General features: G+C 33.0%; 1 protein-coding gene across 1 annotated transcript; it reads left to right on the top strand.

The window, feature by feature from the left end:
* The first annotated feature begins 23,322 nt into the window (after positions 1 to 23,322).
* LOC149557606 (uncharacterized) lies at positions 23,323 to 23,960 on the top strand. The gene is made up of 2 exons (XM_089830352.1): positions 23,323 to 23,611; positions 23,704 to 23,960. The coding sequence occupies exons 1-2, from the start codon at positions 23,344 to 23,346 to the stop codon at positions 23,958 to 23,960; spliced, it is 525 nt and encodes a 174-aa protein (XP_089686478.1). The 5' UTR covers positions 23,323 to 23,343.
* The last annotated feature ends 2,133 nt before the right edge of the window (positions 23,961 to 26,093 follow it).

Consider the following 26,093-nt stretch of genomic DNA (forward strand, 5'->3'; position numbering starts at 1 on the left):
TGAAGGTACTAGAAGCAAAAAAGATCAAGATGTCAAAAAGAGAGGTACCCAAGCTTAATAGAGATAAATTTCTTGCATGGAAAATTTTGATGAAGCTACAATTAGGAGGTCTTAGAGATCATGCACAATCTACCATTACTAATGAGCATGTTGATCCTATTGGAGCCCTAACTGTTGAAGATCTAAAAGAAAGAATGAAAGAAAGAAAGAGCACAACCATGTAATGATGGAGATTTCCTTTTCCCTAAGTTATGCTAAGTTTGATGATGTAAAGTGTTGTAATAGTGCAAAGAAAATGTGGGATTCTCTAAACACCATTTATGGAACTGATGTAAATGTTCTAAGAGCTAAATCTAAAAGTCTTAGAGGTAAGTTTGATAATATGAGAATGTGAGAAGGTGAGAATATTGCTCAATATAATTTCAATTGGATAAAAGATGTTGTTAGTGTGATAAGGGTATCTAATGATACAATAGATGATGAGACTATACTACAAATTTTTTTGAGAAAACTATTACCCATTTATCCTATTAGAGTTTTTACAATAGAAGAACTGAGATGTGTACTAGTTTCTAATTTGACTCTTGAAGGTTTGGTAGATAGGCTCACTACTTTTAAGCTATCTAATTTTGATAATTTCAAACTTGACAATGTTGAATCTTCTTTCAAAAAAGCTATCACTAAAGGAACCTAATGAGAAGAAGAAGAAAAAGGTAAAATATGAGTCTAGTGATAGTGAACAGATGAGTAAGATGTAGAACAACTTGAAGCGCTACTAGCAAGGAGATTTCATAGAGGTAGAGGAAAGTTCAAAGGTAAGTTTCCTATCATATGTTTCAATTTCAATGAGGTTTTTCATATTTCTTCTAGATGTCCAGAGAAGAAGAATCAAATATGTGGAGACAAGTACAAAAGTATAAGAGATGAAGAAAACAAAGATTACAAAGATAAAGGAAAGAAGTCTTGTTACATTTATGAAGAGGAAACTAAAGATGGATCTGATGATCATGATGATGAGGAGGTGTATGTTGCAATGAAGATGAGGTGACTACACTAGTGTCTTGTGTGAACAAGAATGATAGATGGATCATTGATAATGGGTGTTCACATCACACAACTGGAGATAAAAGTAAGTTTAGTACCTTGAGTTATTATGATGGAAATAGTGCAAGGTTTGGTAATGATGCACCCTAGCTGATAAAACAAAAAAGTTTTATCAAACTCATATAAAATATTTTATAAGACAATTCTTATTATGTTGAAGGAATTAACTATAATTTGTTGATTGTGTTACAACTAAATAGTTTAGGTTGTAAGGTTGAGTTTGAGAACAAGAATGCTAAGATATATGATACTGATGGAAAACTAATTGGAAAAGGTGATGAAACTAGAGGTAATCTATTATACCTTTATATAGAGGATGCCACTTATTTAATTGTAGAATTTGATGATATGTGGCTATGGCACAATAGGTTATTTCATGTTAATTTTGATAACTTGGTTAGCATTAGTAAAATGAGAAGAGTTAGAGGTTTGCCTAAGTTGAAGAAACCTGACAATATAATTTGCAAACAATTTTAGTTAGGAAAAATGAAAAACTCAAGTTTTAAGAGTAAGACTTATACATCTAAAGGAATAAAAAAATTGTTCATACTAACTTTTGGACCAATTGATGTGTAGAGGAGATAAGTACATTATGCTATTTATTGATGATTGTTTTAGAATGATGACAGTTTTGTTTCTAAAATAGAAATTTGATGCTTTCCAAATGTTTAAGTGGTACTTAGAAAGAGTTGAGAAGCAAATAGGTAAAATTTTGAAATGTTTGGAATCTGACCAAGGAGGAGAATTTACATCAAATGAGTTTGAGATGTTTTGTAATGACAAAGGAATCAAAAGACAAACATCTGCTCCTAGGACTCCTCCATAAAATAGAATTTTTAAAAGGAGGAACAAATCTATAATGGACTATTCTAGGACACTCGTGATGGAGAATAATGTTTCTTTGAAATGCTAGAGAGAAGCTATAATTACAACTATCTATAGCTTAAACCATGTGAAAATCAAGAAAGGTACTCATTCAACACCTTTTGAACTATGGTATGGACACTCAACAATTGTAAAATATTGCAAGGTATTTGGAAGAAAGTGTTATATTCTCAAGGATTTAAAGAATGGTAAATTAGATGGAAAAAGAAAAGAAGGTATATTACTTGGTTATTCCAAAAGATGTAAAGCTTCTACGTGTTTAAATACTAATACTAAAAAAGTTGTGAAAAGTGCAAATGTGAAATTTGATGAATATATAGAAGTACATGAGGCTGAACCTATGAAGGAAATAGAAGAACACAAATAATTTGTATATTTTTATAAAGGTATGCCTACTTATGAAGATGTTTTAAATCAAGTTGTAAATCAACAACAAATTTTAGTAACTGCTAAGTCACATACTATGAATGCCAAGTTACATTCAAGAACCAAGCTACATTTAGGTGTCAAGTTATAGAAAGAAGTTGAGACACATTCTGATTATGAGATTAATGTACATGAATGAGATGTTGAACTACCTGGTAGAAATGTGCATAGTGATTCATAAGTTGAGAGAGAAAATAAGGAAAATAGAGCAGAGCCAAGCCTATCTAAGTATATCAAGGGACATCACCCAACTACACAAATCATTGGAGATAAATTAGCTAGACAAATGAAAAGGAACAAGTTGAGAAATGATACATATTTTATTAGCATTCTAGAGTGTAAAAGAATGAAAGATGCCTTACAAGATTTGGATTGGAGTAAAGCCATGAAAGAAGAGATTGAACAAATTGATAAAAGTAAGACATGGATTCTAGTTCCTAGCCCAAAAGATAAAAATGTGATTGCCACCAAGTAGGTGTAGAAAAATAAGTTAGACAAAAATGGCAAAGTCACAAGGAATAAAGAAAGATTAGTTTGTAAAGGATATACACAAGAAGAAGCAATAGACTATGGAGAAACATTCATTGCCATTGCAAGATTGGAAGGAGTAAGAACTCTTCTTGCTTACTCTAGCTACAAAGATTTCAAAGTTTATCAAATGGATGTTAAGACTATATTTGTGAAAGGTATGTTAGAGGAAGAGGTTTATATAAAAAAACTAGAAGGATTTGTTGATGCTAACAACAAAAATATGGTATGTAGACCATACAAAGATTTATATGGTTTGAAGCAAGTACCAAGAGCATGATATGAAAGGCTTCATAATTATCTTGTGAAGATTGGATTTGAGATGACTGATGATAACAAAAATCTGTACTTGAAGATAAGGAAATGAAAATGTACTTTTCTATTTGAATTTTTTATTGATGATATCATATTTGGATGTCAAGATACTTTATGTAAGGGTTTTTTAAATGAAATGAGGAAAGAATTTGAAATTTCTATGTTTGGAGAGATCAAGTTCTTTGTGGGTTTGCAAGTACATTAGATGAAATATGGTATATACATCACTCTATCAAATTATGTAAAGGAGATACCAAAAACTTTTAGGTTGGAAGATTCCAAGATAGTAAGCACACTTATGGTGATAGGACATAAATTATCAAAGAATGATGATTCAACTAAGGTAAATCAAACATTGTACAAGTCTATGATTGAAAAATTACGATATGTAGTACATAGTAGACCTAATATTGCATTATCTATTGGGATAGTTGCAAGATTCTCTAGTAATCCCAAGGAGAATCATTTGATTGTTGTTAAGAGAATAATGAGATATTTGAAAGGAACAAAAGACTATGGTCTATAATATAAGTGAAATGAGAAATTTGAATTGAGAGCCTACACTAATGTTGATTGGGCTTGGAATATTGATGACATAAAGAGTACTAGTCAAGGAGCATTTTTCTTAGGAAATGTGAGGCCTCGCCCCGACCCATTGTAGCATAGTGATACATTATTATTATTTTGTTATTCACGGCTTGAGATGTTAAGACATTATTTGATGCTTAGAACATACTATATTATTTCATGTTGTGTGATGTTACTTTTGGATATATTTGATGTTTGTCATTTAATGTTTCATGTATATGTATGTTGATGAAATTATTAAATGTAGGATTGAGACATTGATTTAAGAGATTTTAAATGGTTAAGAATTAAGCAGGATGAAGAAACCCTCATTGATGTATGTTTCAATTTATGTGAATTTTTGATACGTATACATATATGTACATGGGATTTTGGGGGACTATTGATGTGTGCAATGAGTGTGCAGATATTTAGCTGAGAAACCCTACAGAGGAACAGAACTGATCTCTATGTGCTAAATTTTGGAAACCTTGTTGTTCATAATTCACGTATTGTATTGTGAGATGTATGTATGTATCTTTCTATGTTCAGTGAATGTTAGTGTTCGTGATTATGTTTTGTTAGTGTCACTTGACACTCATAAATTGGTTATGTTCTTCCGTATGCTGATTAGGGTTAGTTGTGTAACCTTTGGACCCAAGTTGGTTTAAGTTAGTTTTAGTTTGCTAATTTGGTTCTTAATCAAGTTTAGTCATCCCTAATCTGGTTTAGTGCTTAATTTGCATTGTTAGAGTTGTTAGATGGTCTTATTTTATTCCTAGCTTTTGTTTGGCTCTAAACCTATTTTCTTAAGGCTTAAAACATGAAATAATTATACCCAAAGGGTATGGGTATGGGTTAGGGGTCTTTTCCAACCCCTAAGGCCCTTTTATTGACTTTTGAGGTCACTCAAAAAGTCTCTTTTTGCCTTTGTGCGAAAATTGACCATGGTTACCATGAGTTGCCTCACCCCACCTCCTTTTAGTGTCTAACCATAGTGTGGGTAGAGTTAGGAGCTTCTAGATTTGTAGGTGGGTGGATGTCGTTATTCATCCCTTTGGTGGTTGAGTTTGAGGCTTATTTAGAGGCCCTTCTTTGACTAGTGGAGGTTTTTATCCAATCTCTACATTTAGAGAGGAGTTTTAAAGATTGAAGGAAGGAAGGGGAAACTCTACTCAAACTTGTTCATTGCCATTACCTCTTTGTGAAGGTAGGAATTTCTCGTCTCTCTTGTATAGATTTTCATGTTTGTTTCATGCTTATGCTACCTTGTTGTCAAGTGAATGTTTGTATGATTGTGGCTATGTTGGGAAGATTTCAAAACCATATTTTTTTGGATGATTTCCTTTCATGTTTATGTTTGCAAATTTTAAGATTTTTCTTGCATGGGTGTTTTGGTATTACTCACCCTTGGAGAGGGCAGAAGTGACCAATTTTGGGAAAGGTCTGTTTAGTTGGACTCCAACTAGTGTAGAGTCTCTTCTCAAGATGAGAAGAGGGAGAGAGGGTAGGGTGTTATGGCCCCCTACCTATCAGCACAAACCTCGTATGAGTATGGCATTATAAGATGGAAGAACAGAAGTTCTTGGTTAATAGCCCCGATTGGGCATCTAATTTGGTGTTGTGCTTGACTTCTCCTGTTGGAAGAATCCACCTTTCCCTAGTGTTGATTCATTGTGAATCATATTGTGAAAACCTTGTATGAATATGCATGTTTGAATTGTTCTTGGTCATGCTTTTGGTCACCTAATCAGATTCTGTTCCCTCCATGGTTCTAGAAATGTGTTGCAGAAAACATTATAAATTTCTTGATGAGGGTCATGAAGAAAATTCAATTTAATTGTTGAAAATTGGGATTGATATCCTATGTAATTTGTATTTTAAACTTTGTTGTAAATGGCAATGAAGTCGGGTTTTCTTCCTAGTTCTTTCCCAGCTAAGCCTTTGAATCAGGTTTGCCAATAAAATTGGTGTTTGAGTATACCTAGTTATCATGTGATTTAATCATGATTTAAATTTATATGGATGCATATCAAAATAGGATGGAATGGATGTTAATTTAATTTGACAAAATTTCAAGTTTCCTTATATGTTGAAAACGAATATTATGATCATGTATGTAGATTCAGTTTTCATGATTACTAGGATCAAACAATTATTGCATTATTGAACAAAATTAATAATTCAAATTCTTGGTATGTTACGGTTGTATCAAGTCCTTATAGATTTTTTTAAAAAATAAATAATGACAAGGGTCGAATTATTCTAATTTAAGTCATATAGGAGATCAAATGATTATGGTATCAATATTTTAAATCTATTATAAAAAATACACCTTGAAAAAAAATATACTTGCCTTGTATGGGAGAAGCAATTAAATGATTTTGGGCAACAGAGAATATTCCTTAAATGATCCTTTTATTTAAATTTTGAAATTAAACAAAATAGAGTAAAAACATTGATATACTTGTTAAATTTACAAAGAAAAATACATTTTGAATGAATAAATTCAAAAAAAAAAATCTAATTCCTATCAACTAAACTTTATGCAATAACTTTTATAAATATCCCATCTTAGCATTACTTTTCCATCTTCCTTCATGCACGTTAGCTTGAAACTATTTTATTTAAAAAAAAAAATTGTGCAAGTCAATGTAGATGACGTCACTTGTACTACGCTGACATTGTGCTTGATTAATTTAATCCCCTTGGGAAGTGATGGAGTTCATGTAGGGTATTTCATAAATTTTATTTTAAAAAAAAAACTCACCTCACCTCCTTTTCCCATCGCCACCTTTCATGGCTGGCTGGGATGGGACCGTACGTACCCTGTCCCCCTCTTGAATAGTGCACAGTTCTTTTTTGAGCACTTGGGAAGCGCTTAGTATGGAGTAAAAGATGGGGGGGGTTGATGTGACATGTAGGAGGGTCTTAGGGTAGAGTAAAGTATGGGTTAGTATAGGTTAGAGTTAGTAGGTAGGTTAGTTGTTAATAAGTTTAGTTGTTTTGTAAGTTAAGTTAGCTAGTTTGTTTTAGTTTACTTATTTTATTCATGTCATGTAAATTAATTTAGGTGAAGTCAGTCTTAATTTAATTGATTATAGATATTTGTTTTATTTAAATTTAAGTTAAATTTTGTTTTTAGATAGTGCTTAATCTAAACTAAGTTGTGTTTTAAGTTAGTATTTATTTTTAAGATAGTTGTTGATTTGTATTAAAATTAAGTTAGTTTAGTATAAAATTAATATTAAATTAAATTTAGTTTAGATTTAGTTTAAATTCGATTAAATTTTTGTTGAGATTTAAGCTAAGTTGTAGATTTAAGAAATGTTAGTATTTAATAGTATCTTTTTTAATTTGTTTTGGTAAACTATTTTATTAAATTAGCTTAGTTTGAAGGTCGTTCGCATTGATGTAAATATCAATTAGATTTAATTAAAGATGGTTAGTTTCATGTATTTTATTTTATTTTAGTAGCTTAATTAATAATTTGTTTAATTAGTGTCCTAATAACTAAAGTTATTCAAATAATTTTAAAGATATTGTATATAAGTATATAAAATTTCCGCTGTGATAAAACTTTTTAGAAATTTGATTGTTAAAATAATTAACCGATTTAATGACGAAGGATAAATCAATGATTAATTCATGTGTGAAAATTTTAAACTTAAGACGTGACATAGAGAACCTATACTTAAATTGTAATCACAATCATTTCAAAACTTAGAGCAATTTAATTATTATTTATTAAAAAAAAAAATTGTGTGTTTTTGCCCTCGTAGTTTGGGCATGACAAGAAAAATGTTGGTTACATGGACCGGCAAGAAACAAAACTGCATATCTCAATCTACTACTAAACCTGAATATGTTGATGCTATAGTAAATTGTACAAACATTTTATGGATCAAACAACTTCTCAAAGGTATGAAGGAGGAAATCACTAAACACATAAAAATTTATTGTGATAATACAAGTTTTATAAATGTATCAAAGACTAAGCACATTGCAATCAAGTATCGTACTTAAGAGAGTTAGTTCAAGATAAAGAGGTGAAGATGGAATATGTCAACACAAAAGAGAAAATAGATGATATCTTCACAAAAGCATTACCTAAGGATGCTCATGAGTATCTAAAAGGTAAAATAGGGCTAATAACCCTATGAAAGGCTATTTAAGAAGCATGAAAAGCCCCTCACATCAAACAAGATGATTGGCATATGTTACACATTGATGTAGTGGATCTTACTTTGGGAGCTGCGTATAATAATCAAACAGTTGGAGCTACAAATTAGTCATGAGCTAGTTGACAGAGGGAGATATTGAAAATTTTGTATATGCGTATTAAGATGACAAGCTTTTGGCATTATTGTCAAAGAAGGGGATATTGTTGTCAAAGAGGGAGATTATAGAGGATATAGATACATATACAAGGAGAAACAAATCCAAGTGAGAGAAACATTGAATATCTACTCATAGGGATATAATGTCAAAGGGAGATATAAGAAGTGATCTAGAGGAAATCATAAGGATGAGTTGATTGATTGCCTATTGATCTGAACAAAATTTTGTAAACTATTAAGAAAATGAAAGTTACTGATAGAGGGAGAGATTTCAAAACAAGGAATTACTTTCTTTTTGGTATTTTGTTGGTTGTACTGATTAAGTTTGGTTTTTCATCAATGCCAAAGAGGGAGATTGTTGAATAAAGTTTGGTACAAGTATGAAAATGTGTTTCAATCATTTTTTTGTCACTGGTGTCAAAACTTCTACTTCTTGGGAAGATAATTACTTAGATGATTTGAGAAATATCATTTGTTTGATTGATGAAGAGGATTTGATCAAATGAGGTAACAATAGAAACTAGAGAAAAGTTTGAGTAATGATATGGAAAATAAGTTCATAGATTAGTTAAGACAGAGATATTATAGTGCATTAATAATCTACTTAAGGTTGTAAAGAATGAATAAACTGATTAAGTTCATCAGAACAAGTTAAACAAAGTATGTCTACCAAGCTTAACAATCTACACAGTAGGTGCTGCATAAAATTAGTGTAAGTCAAGAAGAAAATAAGTTGGAGCTGAGAAAGGTCAAATTTTAGAGTATATCAAGAAATTTACTATAAGAAAATTAAATTTTAGTTGATTCTAAGTAGTAGTAAAATTTAGTTCATGCCGAGTGTTTCGATAGTGGATGTCAAGAAATGCAGTATGTACCAAGCATCAAAAGCAAGTTATTGACAAGTGTCAACATTATTAGAGAGATCATAAATTTGATGAATTTGAGTTGACAAGCCTGATTTATTAGATTCTGCGAACCATGTGGAAGATAATATTCATGAGTCAGTGGCACAAAATTCAAGATGAATAGTTTTGAGATGAATTCAAAGAGGAATGAAGGAGAAGATTCTAGAAGGGAATAAAATGAAATGATGGGTAGATTCATTGAATCCTACCTAATCCAACCTAACCCTAAAATGGATGATGGAGCTCGAGTGACGAAAGATCTTAATTTTATATTTATAGAGATGACTAGTCAGAGGCAAAGGTTGTCATGTGCAAGAACCTAAGGAAGACAAGGAGTCTAGGGTATTGCTTCATTAAGTGAACTAAGAGAAGAGACTATTGTTGGCAAGCAAAGAAAGAAGGATTAAGGGTATGGATGCTTGAAGGGTGAAAAAGCTATCAAAAATAAAGTGTGTGAAATCCAAGTATATTGGAGAACTAAGATAGAGATATGTAATCTACAAAGTATGGTGTAAGTTGTTATCAAATAGAGCTTTAAACTGTGACTTTCCTATCATTATACTAGTCTAGGATAAATCCTTTGGATTAAGGTTGACCTAATAGTCATTTGTAAATCCTTTAAGTGGACAACATTCCAAGTCAATGATCTAAAATCCTATAACAAGGCTTACTTCTAACAGGGTGATTGAAACCCCTCTAACTAGGCCACATTTATCAATGTGCATTGTAACCTTTAACAAGGTTGGCCTTTCATAACACATCACTTTAGAAGAGTGAGAATGAGTAGGATGTTACTAGTGGTTTTTCCCAAATTAGGTTTCCATTTTAAATTATAGTGTCAAATGTGTTATTGAATCTATTATCTTTCATGCTTACATTTCTATAAAGTTTATTTGAGAGTAACCTACAAGTTTAAGTGATTGCATGATCTAATGGATGCATGCATGATGAAAATGATTTATTGATATGGGTTTACTAAATTGTGAAAAGTCATATTTGTACATCTAGACATTAGATAATTGATTCACTCCTCTAGTTATTCTAAAGAATTACAACAATGGTATGGTCCTAAAACAAGCATTTTGAAAATGTAATTTTTAAAGATGCATATAAAAAAAATCTATCATATGGGTACACAAATAAATTATATATTCAAAAACTAGGTTCTAAGTGCAACAATTTTTATTTTTGAAGTTTTGTTATATTCAATTGCTAAATGCCTCACATTTTGACATCAATTGACAAGAATTTTCAAAAATAGGAAAAACACTTCCACTTTTTGCCCAAAAGTGAGACCCAACTTCTTGCACTATGATGATAAAATTAAAGTTTCAAGTGGTTATCCAAATTGAGGAACTCTTGGCAATGATGTGGACATAATTGATTACAAGGATAAGCTACAAGATGACATAAAATATGTCCACTAGTCAAAAAAAGTCATGGTAGTAAGTAAATGGAATGTCATAATATTTGTACAAACAATAAACCAGTTTAAATTTCAAGAGGAGTACCATAATAAAGTTTAGAATAATAGTGTGATTAAATTAAATAGAGTTCATAAATTAAAAGGTAATTAGAGAGGCAAGGTTGTGTTAAAATATTTCCCTTTTTATAAGTCATTCAAAAATTTGGAAATGGATTAAATGACTAAGCCATACAAACAGGGGTATAATTAGTTTCTGACAAATTATAAATATCTTATAGGTTAGAGGATTATGATTATGATAGATGACATGATTGATACGAAACATTCTTATCATAATTTTTTTACATTTTTTTATGGGATGGGAATGAAATATCTGATTGAGGAAAGAATTGGATTTTATTTTTGGGGCCCAAGACCACTATATGAGATTCTTTCCTAAGTTTCTATGTATGAAATGAATAGTTTCCAAGAACCCAATGGATAAGTAACTTGGTCTAGAACTACCAGATATCTATATTCTTTCTATGTATAGAAGGAGCATACATCCCTGAGAAAGTGTCACTTCTAGAGCTTTAAATTTCCAAACTATTTCAAGTATCCTAATATGTGAAAATAATGTTTACTTTCTAAAGGTCCCTGTAATGACCTATGATTATTCCTTGATACCAGTATAGATTTCATGTGATGAGTGAGCATGACTTGGAATTCATTCAAAAATAAACGGGAAATGTAATAATATTAATGAATCAATTGATATATGTTCTCTATTTCTCCATAAAGAAAGGTAATCCATCTAATTATTGTTGTGTTCCATTAAGGTCATAAAAGATCTAATTTTATGAAGCATAGTAAACCTCTCATAGCTTATGTCATGATACACATTTCATTCCCTATAGTCTTGTCCATAACTCTATAATAAGTCACATTATAGTTGTAAAATGTGTTTTCATTTTTACATATGAGCACCCTCAATTATTTCATAAAGTCATTTTCTAGATAAGGTAAAATCATCTTAAAATGTATCCTAAAATGTTCTAAAACTATCCTAACATATTCTATCACTATAAAAAGGGTGCTTTCTATTTCTAATATTCTAATAGCTTATTCAAAAGAACTATGGACTTGAGAGAGGAAGAACGCCATCTTACAAAAAAGACAACATCAATAAAGAATGAACATGAGGATACAAATGTAAATCTATGAAAGATATATTTAAGAATATCTAGTTTGCAAGCTCTAACTATAATTGCATGTTTGTATGATGTGTTTTGGGTTGTCAACCAAAAAATATCTAAAATATAGATATTTATCGACTTATTAGACAATTGGTTTTTTAAAAAGGTTTTTTAATTTTAATTAAGAGTAGTGCCTTTTTCAGCTCAAATGAGTATGGAAAATAGTATATTAAACCACATATAGGTGTGGTGTAAAATATAAAGATAAATATTTCATTAGATGTTAATATCTATCATCATTAGCTAATTGGAGAATTTAGCATTTTTCATTTCAATTGTGCCATGAAATGTTTTTCTATAGATGAATTATATGTGATTTTATTTTTGTGTAAATTATGCTATCTTAAAACTTCTCATGAAGAAATTATTTATTAGCATAGGAATATAAATGTGTCAACATTAATTTGAGAAGTTGTCCCCTATATGTTTCTTGTCCAGTTGGTCTTTTTGGAGAAGCTTAATTCAATTGGAATACTTTTATCGTAGATATATAAATATAAAATATTTAGGGTTACATGTTCGATAGATACATCTAAGGGGAGAATATAAAAATTATTTCACAAGGTTAGACATGAAGGGTCTAGAAGAAAGGTGACACTAAGACCCATAAGAGAAGAAGGCATTGGTCTATTTTATATAACTTTACAATGGAAGATGTCACCCTTTTCCAACCCTATCTTGGTTAATACTTGAGGAATTATTCTGCCTATGGCTAGGTAGTGTGTTTGGAAAGAAAGAAATAATGTAATCTTTAGAGATGAAAAGGGGGAAGCTAGAACTATCTTCCATATTCTCAAAAATATCACCAGAGATAGTATAAAATGTTCTTGTTTCCTTAAAATCATGATATTTATCAACCTTAATAATTGAAGGATAATTTAAAAATGGAATATAAAATAAAGCTTAATCTGGGGGAAGCTAGATTGGGAGGAATGATTAGAGATTGGAAATGTGATATTATGCAAGGCTTTGCCAAGTGGCTAGGTATAAGGACTAATAACTATGTCATAGCTATAGCTATGTGGTTTGGGATTAAAAATCTAGAAGATCTTGGAGAGTTTAATGTTGAGATGAAGGGAAAATTGAATCTCATTATTGACCTTCTTTTAAATAAATTCAAATGCCCATGGAGTATTTCCCTTGTAATAATGGAAGATTCCATAATAAGTCTCTTGTCTTTCAACAATGTGTTAATCAAACACACCCTTAGAGAAGGGAATACAGTCGCAGATTACATGGCTACATGGGTGCTAAACAATGAAGATTGGAATATGGTGACTAGGATGGAGGGATCACAAGAGTTAAATCAATTTGTTTTCAAAAAATATAATGGTACATGGTAAAACCTTTAGAAATTCCATATGGATGAGAAAGATTCATAATTAGTTGAATCCTTGACACATGATTATGGAAGGTAATAATCCTATCATTATGTGTTTGAATGTGATGTGTAATTATCAGATTAATGATGATTTATCACTTACAAAGCTAGAGAGGATGAGCCATATCATTTGAATTATAAACTTAGATCATGCAAATATTAACCCATATCCTTCATTTTTATTCCCCAAGATAGTTAATTATTTCATTATCAAATATTTAAGGTGCCAAGTTGGAAAGTACCACACTCAACTATGGAAGTCTATGCTAGATGTCAACTTGATTTACTTCATCAATCTTCTCAAGAATAGGGAAAGAGCCAAGTGTGTGAGTAAGTATGGAGATGGCAACAAGGGAAAGATTTGCAGAAAGATTTGATTAACTCCTAAGTATCATTATTCTTTTTGCCCTCACTTGGAAATGAAAAATTTCACTCTACATTATAAGTTTCTTTATAACATCCTTAGACCTTAGGTTTTAGAGAAAGTGTTCATCATAGGGAGGGCTACCAAAAGAGCTACTTCCCTGCTTATCTTGAGCCCTTAGAAAGATAACCATTTGTATGAGAAGGAAAACATCATGGGTGGACTGTTGAAATGTGTAGAACCTGGAAAAAAGAAAAATTGGAGAAGAACAAGAATATATGTAGTTACTTTATAAAGGAACCTAATTGCATCCTTACATCCTAGCTATGGAAGGTCACAATATCACCCTGTTGACTAAGTTCACTAACTCATAGAACAAGGGGCGGGTGAAGATAGGAAGTATCAATTTCATGGTGATGCCAAAGTTGATTGGTTAATTGACGAGCCAAGATTGTGTTGGTGTACAAATTGAAGGAAAGGTACATAGGATTATAGAAAATTTAGGCATAATTTTTTTGAAGGAAAAAAAAAAAAAACATATTAGATTGAGATTTGGAAATGGGTATGATAGGCTATCTCTTACTAGTCCCTTTGGAACCATTTTTTACTTGCTAATTCAATATTTTTCTCTAGAGGTCAGTACATGACTTACCATGGCTACCATTTCCTCTTTCTTAACATGTTGCATCATGGAGAAAAAGTGAACATCCCTTTCTTCTTGTACTCCTCTCTAGCCAACAATATTGTGCTAGGTGAAAAATCTCCCATCAACTAAGGGCTCATTTTTTTCCTCTACCATCATGTCTGTACTCACCATTCAAGGTGTGGTAGTCATGCCCCAGTCATTGTTAAACATGCTTCTCCTAAAGGGCCTAGGTCCTTGGTTATTATTGAAGAAATAACTTCAAAATGAACCACTCTACAACCACTCCAAATCATGGAAATCTCTTAGCTCCCCAAAAAAAAAAAGGCCTACCATTTACATGAAAAAATCCCTTTTTCCTGAAGCACCCAAAAAACACAAGAATGCCTTTGCTAAGTCTAACCATATTAGTAACCACCAAAAAATGAGAATGATAGATGATATTATTGACATCAATAATATTGAAGGGGAGGATTTTCTAATTTTTAGGTGGTGGATAGGGCCATCAACTCCAAATATCAAAAGGGAATACTAGTTCTAGGAAAATGAGATCTGTTAGACTTGAAGAAAAGGGGAGCATCTATAAGAAAGAAAGAAAGGAGGACTCCCATAATTCTCAAATGGAGAACAAGGTGGAAGAGAAAAAAGTGGAGGAAACTCTAGAGAAAGTTGGTAGGTGCTCTTCTGAAGATGCAAATTTTGAAGTGGAATTAGAGGATTCTAATGATGAAATCTAGTTTCCCAAAGAAATGAAAGTGGCGGTGGATTTTGGAATCTTTTATAATGAAGAATTTAAGGCCTCTGATAAAAATGAGTTGGTGGAACATAATGTTGCTAGAAATATAAAGGATTAACTAAGAGGGGATAGGTGAATTAGTTACTAAAAAATAAATCTCATATCCCTTAGATGTCAGTACAAAAAAAAATTTGAAACCTGAAATGTTGATTCTTAGCATACACACAGTTAATGTTGTAACTCAAAATGTACTCAATAATGAATTAGCTCTGTAGATCTTAAGATGTTATCAATGATTATCATTACTTTAACTTAATTGCAAGCAAAAAAATAGCACAAATACATTTGACACCAAGATTTAACATGGAAAATCAATTTGGGAAAACCACCAATTGTAACTAGTTAATGATTTTCACTCGTCTGAAGTGAGCTCTATTAGGAGCCAACCCTATTAAAGGTTACAAAACACACTATTGGGTGTGACCCTGCTAAAGGATTTAATCACCTATTAGAAGTGGCCTTTAGAAAATTCAAAAAAACTACCACTTTGTTAGAGGATTTACAAATAGCTATTAAGACAACTCTGTTAAGAGATTTAGATCATTGCTATAATGGTTAGAGAGTAACAATGAGATGACCTAATTTAGATGCAACTAAATTGCCAGTTACAAATCTCCATTTTTATTTGTACATGATCCTTCCTAATTGAATTTATCCTTTTAGCTCCTCAAACACATCTCATTTCAAGATTCACTTTCTTAGAGCAATCCTCAAATCTTCAATATTGATCTCCTTTTTTCTTGCATACACTATCTCACAACTTGACCTTATACTTATATCCTTTCCATTGTCAAATTGGCTAAAATAAAACTTATAATAATTAACATTCATCATCTTAGTCACCTGGAATCAATAGATAAATTAATTAAGCTTAATATGACAAAATAGGAAATTCCTTTGTTAGCTAACCCAGCTTAGTAACTAAGTGAACTTAGTTAACCAATAGAAGATTGGTTAATAGTAAAAACTTCCAAAGATCCTTTAGTAACTAAGTGAACTTAGTTAACACTGATTCTGTCCAACCTTTTCTTCATTAGCTGAGTGAGCTTGGTTAACACTCATCTTTTGTAGACTTTCCTTCAATGCCTAAGTGAATTTGGTATACACTATCTTCCAAACAAGAATGCTTGATAGACATAGAAAACTGTCTTCGTGAGCTTCACATGTACTAACTGATAATGATATGACATTTATGTAACATTAAAGATAGCACACAATTAATCAATTGTATCCAACAATCTCGTTCTTTAGCATTGATGACAACACAACATGTCATAACACAATGAAATTTTGGAACAAGAATAAAATAAGGAACATATCCCTAGTTTCATTCAAAGAACTCCCTCTATTAGCATGAACTCTTAAGTTTCTCCCTCTGTCAGAAAAATTTTGTTTGCAATAGTCTTCTACCAAGATCATTCTCCCTCTTTGATATCTCTCCACAAAACTTCTGCCTATTTTGTAATAACAAAAATTTCTATGAGTTATGATAGTAAACCTCTCCCTCTTTGACAACACGTGAAAGAAAACAATTTTGATAATATCAATGTACCTTAAGTACTAATTCATTTACAATATGTCATTGTCAATATTGCATGAATTGATTGATCTTCAACTTTCTCTGGTTGATGCATCACTAAACCTCATTTTGTGAGCTTCAGATAGGGAAATGACCCCTAGCTTACCTCTTAGATACAAAAATCCATCCTTAGGTAATGTCTTGGTGACTATATCTACAATTTTCTCTTTTGTGTTTACATATTCCAATCTAACTTCTTTCTCCTACACCAATTCTCTTCAGAAGAGATCTTTTATAGAAATGTGGTTCATTTTGGTATACGTCACTAGGTTCTTTGATATACTGATTACACTAGGGTTATCACAATATATGACTACTAGATCTTTGATCTCTACCTTCATTCCTTCCAATAGTTGTTTGAACCAAACAATGTTAGAACAATTGAATATTGCTGCCGCATATTGTACCTTTGGTGTAGATTAAGAGATACAATTTTTTTCTTACTTGTCCAAGGCACTAGTCTTATACCAAGAAAGCATGCTCCAACACTAGTGCTTTTTCTTTCATCAAGAATTCTTGCCTAATAAGCATTAGTAAACACCTTCAAGTCTAGATTGTCTCTGAGTTTGTACCATAAGTCATAGTCTTCAGTACCTCTTAGATATCTCATGATTCTCTTAATTTTTGTCACATAGTTTTATCTAGGATTTGCTAAGAATCTTTCCACCATACCAACTACTAATGCAACATTAGGCCTGGTATGCACTATATACTACAATTTCCCAATCATTGATCTATATGTGGTCAAGTCTACTTCTTTGGAATCATCATTTTTGGAAAGCTTATGTTTGATACACATAGGGGTTCTTACTAGTCTTGAATCTTTCATTCCAAATTTCTTTAGTATCTCCTTTATGTATTTGGATTGAGTGATGTAGATACCATCTTTCATTTGTTGAATCTATAATCCAACAAAGAATTTTATCTCTCCAAACATAGATATTTCAAATTTCTTGCTTATTTTTCCTAAAAATATTGTGCACAAGTCTTCATTTCTTGTGAATAAAGTTTCATCAATGAATATTTCTACCAGCAAATTTTTTTTGTCTACCCCTTCTTTGATATGTAGGCTACTATTGTCATTTGTTCTTTAAAAACCAATTTGTGTCAAATAGTTATGTACTCTTTCATGCTAGGCACTAGGAGCTTGCTTGAGACCATATAATTCTTTGTGTAATTTGAAGACTATGTCCCTTTTGTTAGGATCTACAAAACCTTCTAATTGTTTAGTGTAGACTTCCTCATCAATTTTTTTCTTCAAAAATGCAGATTTAATATCCATTTGATATACTTTAAATCCTCTATGAGCTACATATACAAGTAAAGTTCTAACACATTCTAATCTTGCAACAAGGACAAAAGTGTCACCATAATCAATACCTTCTTGTTGAGAATAACCTTTACATACCAATCTTTCTTTATTTCTAGACACTTTTCCATCTTCATTCAACTTGTTTCTGAATACCCACTTTGTACCAATTACATTTTGATCCTTGGGTCTAGGAAAAAGAGTCCAAGTTTTTTTCTTCTTCATCTATTCTATCTCTTCATTGATTGCTTCAACCCAACTTTCATTATCTAATGCATCTTTAATATTTCTTGGTTCAAATTCCGCAAGTAAACATGTACCTTTCAATTTTCTTCTTGTCATTTTTTCATCAAATTTGTCTCCAATGATCTGATCAGGTGCATGATGTCTTCTAACATATTTTGCTAACATAAGTTCTTTGGATTTGGTACGATTTCCACTATTTTTTATTATGAACTTCAATATCAAGCTTGGGTTCAATTGTCTATGACTCAGGTCCTTTAGACTCAGTTTGAACTAGCTTAGTAGCTTCTGACTATGACTTGGGTCCTTCACACTATGACTCAGTTTTCACTTCCTACAACTCAATAACTATTGGAGATTTTGGGGACTCGGGAGGTGAAGTCTCCTTTCTTTTAGATATATTTGGTAGGGTGTCAGGTTCATATTAAACCAATCTTTTGTAATCCTTTGGTTCTTTGTTTCTTTCTTGTTCACTCTTTTTTACAAACTCATCAATTATCACATGTGCACTTTCTATGATTTTATGAGTAGAACAATTCAAACATTTGTATCCTTTACTTCTATAGGAGTATCCTAGGAATATGCCTTCATCACCTTTTACATCAAATTTTTCTTTTCTAGACTCTTTCAAGATATAAAATTTGTTGCCAAATACTTTCAAATAACTTACATTAGGCTTGTAGCCATACCATAGTTCATAAGGAGTTTGGTTTGAGTCTTTATTCAACTGAACTCGGTTCAAAGTATGAATTGTAGTGTTGATAGTTTCCTTATAGTATTTGATTGCAACATTCTTTTCTATCATTACTATCCTTGCACAATCCATGATGGATCTATTTCTTCTTTTAGCTATACCATTCTGCTAAGGTGTACCAAGGGCTGATACTTGTCTTTGATTCCTCTTTCAATGAAAAAATTATTGAATTTATTTGAGATGAATTCCCCACTTCTATTTGATATTAAACATTCCAATCTCTTTCCAGATACCATCTAAAATTTTCCAAAGCTTCTACTTTTTCTTTTAGATACATCATAGTCATCATTATAGAATAATCATAAAAAAAAAGAATGAATTTTATTTTTCCATTGTAACTCTCTATTCCAATAGGTCCACGTAAGTCAGTATGTACAATTTCTAAGATTTCTTCTGACTGATAGTTTTTTCTTTTGAAGCTAGTCTTTCCCATCTTACCAATTTGGAAATTTTTTCTTAAACCCACATCATGTTTCATCAAACTAGGAATACCTCTTACTCATCTATGTTTTCTTATCTTGACAAGATTATCAAAGTTTATATGACATAGTCTTTTGTGCCATAACCATCTTTCTTCTACTTAAACAATAAAACATGAATATTCACTAAGATCAAGATAAAATATATTATCTTTTGTTTGCTTGCCTGATCCAACTAGACCTCCTTTATCATCCAACAATTTTGACTTGCCAATCATGAATTCTACCTCGAATCCAATGTTGTTCAACTATGCTACACTCAGTAGATTATTCTTTAGTCCTTCAACCCAATATGCATTATCACATATGAGTTCACTAGTTAATCAAATACAACCTTTTCCTTTTATGCAACAAGGTTCATTGTTACCAAATCTTACACATCTTCCATCATAATGCTCAAAATGTTCAAAATTTGTTTTATCTCTAGTCATATGGTGTGAACATCCACTGTCTATAATCCATGTATCACTTTTGCTAACATGAGAGATAAGTGTCATCTTATCTCCTTCATCATTAGATTCATCTTTTACAACAATATACATCATTTCATCTTTAATGTTATTAAAATCTTTGGCCATAAATCAAGTTTTCTTACCTTTGTCCTTGTAGTTCTTGTGATTTTTGAATTCCTTCTTTCCTTTGTGCTTTTGGTTTTTCTTCTCATCCTTGCTTTCTCTATTAGTACACCTAGCAACAATCTAACCAATTTCTTCACAAGAAAAACATATTAGAGGAATTTTACCTTTGTACTTTCCTCTGCCTTTGGAATATTTCTTTGCAAGTATGGATTCAACAATTTCAAGATCACTATAAAAATATTTTTTAGTTTCTTCCTCACTTCCTAATTGAATAGCTTTTAATTTCTTGCTCTTTTCCTTAAGGGATAGTTTGGCTTCAAATGTAGACTCAATATTTTTAGAAATAGGAACATAGTTATCATAGTTGTCTAATTAAAAATCTATCTGTCTTCCAACTAGAGTATCCAAGGTTAATTTTTTATTTGGATCACATCTCATTTCTTGAATAGCAAACACTCTAATTGCATATATAGGAAGAAGAGTTTTGAGTACCTTGCTTACAACAATTGTCTCCTGAATGTCTCCTCCTACTGTTTTGATTGCACTTACGATGGCCTTCATTCTTTCCACATATTTTGCAATATTCTCATCTTCTCTCATCTTCATTTGATCAAATTGTCCTCTAAGACTTTATGCTTTGGCTCTTCTTACATTGTCATCTCCTCCATAGATATCTTTCACTTTGGTCCACATTTCATGAATAGTTTTATAGTCCTTTACCTCATCAAATTTAGCTTAACTAAGAGCAGATGCAATATCAATCATAATGATACATTATGATTATTCTTTTTAGCAATATCTTCAACTAATAATGTTCCATTGGGAGTTTTGTATTTAGTATCAAGATATTTGCAACCTGAATCACTGATACAAGCTAGATGTAATCTCATAAGTCCTTGCCATGTTGCAAAATTATCTCTGTTGAACTTGGAATCTCTCTTTTGTAAGGCATCCTAATCTTTAACTTAGGTCCTTGAAACTTCCTTTGCAAGCACCAAAACAACTCTGATACCAATTGTTGAAATATAAAAGAGTAAATGAGAAGGGAGGGGTGAATCGGTTACTACAAAAATACAACCCAGATCCCTTAGATGTTAGTACAAAACAAACTCTGAAAGTTGAAATGTTGATGCTTGACATACACACAGTTAATGTTGTAATTTAGTAAATACTGAATGTACTCAGTAATGAATTAGCTTTGTAGATCTTAAAATGTTATCAGTGACTATCATTACTTTACCTTAATTGCAAACATAAAAAAAAATAGCATGAACACATTTAACACCAAGATTTAATGTGGAAACCCAATTTGGGAAAACCACCAATTGTAACTAGTTACTATTTTTTATTCTTTTGATGTGAGCCCTATTAGGAGCCAACCTATTCAAGATTAGAAAATACACTATTAGGTGTGACCCAATCAAAGGATTTAATCACCTTGTTAGGAGTGTCCTTGTCAGATGTCTTTAGACAATTCAACAGAACTACCACCTTGTTAGAGGATTTACAAATAGCTAGTAAGCTAACTTTGTTAAGAGATTTAGATCAGTACTAAAATGGTTAGAGAGTAAGAATGAGATGACCTGATTTAGATACAACTGAATTGTAGATTAAAGATCTCTATTTCGGCTTGTACATGATCCTTCTTGATTGAATGTATTTTTTCAGCTCCTCAAACACATCCTTCTCATTTCTAGATTCCCTTCCTTAGAGCAATCCACAAATCTTCAATATTGATCTTCTTTTTTCACACACACACAGTCTCACAACTTGACCTTATACTTGTACCCTTTCCATTGTCAAGTTGGCTAGAATACAACTGAAAATAATTAACATTCATCATCTTAGTCAGTTGGAATCAATAGGTAAATTAATTTAGCTTAATATGTCAAAATAGGAAATTCTTTTGTTCGCCAACCCAACTTGGTAGAAACTAACTCAGAAATGATTTCCTTGTGTTAACCAATAGAAGCTCAATTAACACTACAAACTTGCAAAGATCCTTTCATAACTAAGTGAACTTAGTTAACACTGATTTGGTCCAACCTTTCCTTCATTAACCGAGTGAGCTCAGTTAACACTCATCTTGTGTAGACTTTCCTTTGATGCCCAACTGAACTCGGTATACATTGTCTTTTGAATAGGAATGCTTGGTAGACATAGACAATTGTCTTCATTGTCCAAGTGAGCTCGACATATAAAGACTGATAATTATATGACATTTGTGTAATATCAAACACAACACACAATTACTCAATTGTATCCAATAGGTGTCTCTCCTATTGTCATCCAAAGATAGTTGGAAGACTTAAAAAGGCATTGCGTAAAAAATCTCATTGGTATCAATGAGAACATTGATGTGATTAATAATAATTTCAGTATGGCCATAAATGGGCTTGAGTTGGTTGTGTTAGTTTTTGTGATTTGTAAGGTGTAGAAGGAAATGATGAGAAAGTTTATGTTTGTCCAGTGATAAATGGGAAAATAAAACTTAGAAAGGCAAGCTAAACCAATGAGGAGAAGTGTGACAAGAAAAAGAGTGCCACATGGATGCAGAATAGGATGTAGGAGATAAAGTACTTCAGAAGCACATTACTAGGCCTAGCTACCTTTTTTTGTTTTTTGCACTTTTTAGTTCTCTGTGGGTTATAGGTTTTGATTATATTTAAAAAAAGAACCTTCATTTTTAATGTGCTTGATGTTATCAAGTTGGTCTCACTTTACTATTTTCTGTATTAATCCCCAGCATTGCTTAGGTAGCAAGACCATTATTTTGGTTTGTAAGTTTATTAGATTTCAGTTTAGACTTATGTTAGCTTTAGGTTTGGATGACTTAAACTATTCAAAGAACATGGTGTGTTTTGATTGTTTTGTGATTTTGTAAGCTTTGGGTGGGAGTCTGGCCGCTGGGGTTAGAGTTTCGTTATGTATTGCTTGATCATTATGGCCCAGAGCAGAGATGGTTTTTACTTTTATTACATCTTTGGAAAAAATGACGAATAGACGAAGCAAAAGATCTAACGTGACTCGAGTAGCACTGCCAACCTTACACAGCGCACTTGCAATTCAATTTGATTGGATTCTCGATTACTATTGTAATAGTTTTTTAAATCACTATTTTAAAAATAATTATTGATTATTAACCTGTCACTACACTATCAGAGGCAATGAAACTGTTTGCTGGATATTTTATCTCATGAAATGAAATGATGAGATTGCAACCCTATCCAACCAGCTTGAAATGCATTCTATCCGAATTTTTCAGTGAAGAATGTCGACACAACTTTGTGATGCATACGTCGTTTTAAATCTTCATTTTCACCTTCTGTTGTTCTAATTAATTGAGCGATTGTTGATTCTGAGTCACCTTGCACTAGAAGCCATAGACGTCCATTATCACCACTTTGCTCATCTTCTCTATAAATACCTACCATATATTCTCGTTGAATACACATACCACAGTTGTTGAATATATTGAGCTTCGCAATGGCTGGACGTGCGCTTTTCTCATTAGTTGCTGCTCTGTGTATGATAAACATTGCCTTAGCGGCAAATAACAACGCTCCGAAGGTTACAGATATCTTAGCAGACAAGGATGTTCAAGAAGCTCTGCGCACCGCATGGAAGGAAAGCTTTGCGCAGAATCCCAAAGCACCCCAAGTGAGAGGAGGGTGGATTTACGCCGACTCCAACTATCCCGACGAGCACAAATATCTCCTTGTCCAGCACGCCTCAAAAGACCGCTCTACCCAGGGTTTGTTATATGTCATACTTAATGCATATTGTAATATCACAATCGTGGTTTACTATGTCTCTTAGTTTACAGTGGGAATCTGTGTTGTGCAGGAGCAGGTGGAGATATTGAGCTGGACAATCCGGAGAAGGACGCCGTGCTGAGCAGCGAGCATTACAAACTTGTGGCAGACTTCCACGCTCATCCCTCGCAGCAGAGGGCTGACTCCGACGACATCAAGAGAGCGTACGAGAGAGGAGTGCCAGGAATAGTTGTTTCATGCTCCGGCGTGTTCTACTTTGGCCCCGAGCACCGCGCATCAATGGATGGACCAACTGGCTGTGAAAAATCAAACTATTGCAGTCACTGATTATTAATCTCCTATCACAAATGATTATTAAACTGCTGAAAATAAATTTCCAGCTAATATCGAAAAATAACACAACTGCAACTTCACTTAAAATACGGAAAGAAATGCGCAACAGAATCAACACAATATTTTCGGACAAATTGTCCCTGGAAAAACCCCTAAGGGAAAACCAGTTCTACAGATGAGAAATTATATTAAACTTCAGCAAATCAAGAGATACAAAATTCCTTGCCTCACACTGGCAGAACTCCGACAACCTCCTAATTTCTCCCGCTGATATTTCTCACTGCTATCCCTGCGCTAATACTGCGCCCTTGCTATCATTGCAAGACTGTTTGCTAACACTGCAAACTGCTTCACAAAAGCTTCCTTGCTAACACTGCAAGACTGTTTGCTAACACTGCAAACTGCTTCTCCAAAAGCTTCCTTGCTAATACTGCAAGACTGTTTGCTAACATTGCAAACTGCTTCTCCAAAAGCTTCCTGCCTTCCTGCCTTCATCTCCAAATGCCCCCTAGACCCCTTTTTATACTACTCTCGTTGGTAAACCAATGACCGAGATTAAAACAAACCAACGGCTGAGATTAAGACAACTCAACAGCCAATAATAGAATTGGTTGCAAGGTGTCCAAAAGGGAATCTCTAAAATTAGTAAATAATAACCATTTACTAATTTTTGGCAAGTGGACAAACAACTGTCCAAACCACCCATAAATACAACCGCTATTCATAGATAAGGACGAACAGCTGTCCAAGCTACCCATAAATAGTGCTGCTATTTCCGGGTCAGAAATAACAGCTGTCCAACTAACAATAATTAACACTCCCTCTTAGCGAGGAAGCTGTTCTGCATGACACCCATCTTATCTCTGAAGAAGATAAATTTGGCCTTTCCCAAAGCCTTCATCAGAATGTCTGCTACCTGCTCATCTGTAGGTATGTATTGTAGTCGAACAAGTTTCTTCAATCTGCACACGTGAGTCTCTTTGCTGTGCGCTACAAAGCTTTCTGGTTGTTCTATGTATACCTCCTCCTTCAACTCACCATTGAGAAATGCTTTCTTGACATCCATTTGATGGATCTGCCATCCCATCTGTGCTGCAAGTGATATTACAGCTCGTATAGAAGTATACCTGGCAACTGGAGCAAATGTCTCCTCATAGTCTATTCCCTCCTTCTGAGAGAACCCCTTTGCCACAAACCTAGCCTTGTATTTCTCGATGCTACCATCTGCACCGTGCTTTATCTTATAAATCCAGCGTGATCCAACTACAGCTCTATCTGTTGGTCTAGGTACTACCTCCCACACATCATTCTGCATTAATGAAGAATATTCTTCAACCATAGCATCTCGCCATACCTTATGTTCTGCAGCTTCTTGATAGCTAGAAGGCTCACTATCTACCAACTGACTAACATAGTCATTGAACTTGGCTGGTTGTCTTCGCTGTCTAGTACTCTTCCTAGGAGCTCCCACAAACTCCTGAGTATCCCTTTGTGCACAATCTCTGATGAAGTGATATCTGATATCTATATGTTTAGACCTATCATGAAACACTGGATTTTCAGACAACTTGATGCAACTCTGATTGTCACAATGTATCACAGTAGTCTCAACCTTCTGACCAAACAAGGCTACTAACAACTTTCGAAGCCATATAGCTTCACATGTCGCCATGCTAGCTACTATGTATTCTGCTTCTGCTGAACTTAGAGCCACAGACTTCTGCTTCCTGCTGAACCAAGATACAACTCCTGATCCCAAGCTGAAACAACACCCTGAAGTGCTCCTTTTGTCTGTTGTACTTCCTGCCCAATCTGCGTCAGTATAGCCTATCAACCTGATACCTTCACCTCGAACATATCTGATCCCATACTCGACTGTACCATACAAGTAACGTAGCACATGCTTAGCCGCTCTCCAATGCATTCTCTTTGGTTCAACCATGAACTGACTAAGAGAGTTTACTGCAAATGCTATATTTGGTCTAGTGTTGACCAAATACATAAGCGAACCAATCAACTGTCTATATAAAGTGGGATCTACATCTTTCTCCTTAGATGTATCGTCATGCTCTGTGCTCACCTCCGGAACACCTGTCACGGTCTCACGAAGCAATCTAAGTGCTCCAT

This window comes from Cupressus sempervirens, chromosome 5 (assembly GCF_028749045.1).
Source record: "Cupressus sempervirens isolate cs-2001-9-10 chromosome 5, ASM2874904v1, whole genome shotgun sequence".
Taxonomy (NCBI): domain Eukaryota; kingdom Viridiplantae; phylum Streptophyta; class Pinopsida; order Cupressales; family Cupressaceae; genus Cupressus; species Cupressus sempervirens.

Bases quoted from the DNA above. Each gene is read 5' to 3' on its own strand.
- LOC149557606 (XM_089830352.1), top strand. From the start codon at position 23,344: ATGGCTGGACGTGCGCTTTTCTCATTAGTTGCTGCTCTGTGTATGATA. The intron at 23,612-23,703 runs GTTTGTTATATG...TGTGTTGTGCAG, and splicing joins AAAAGACCGCTCTACCCAGG to GAGCAGGTGGAGATATTGAG.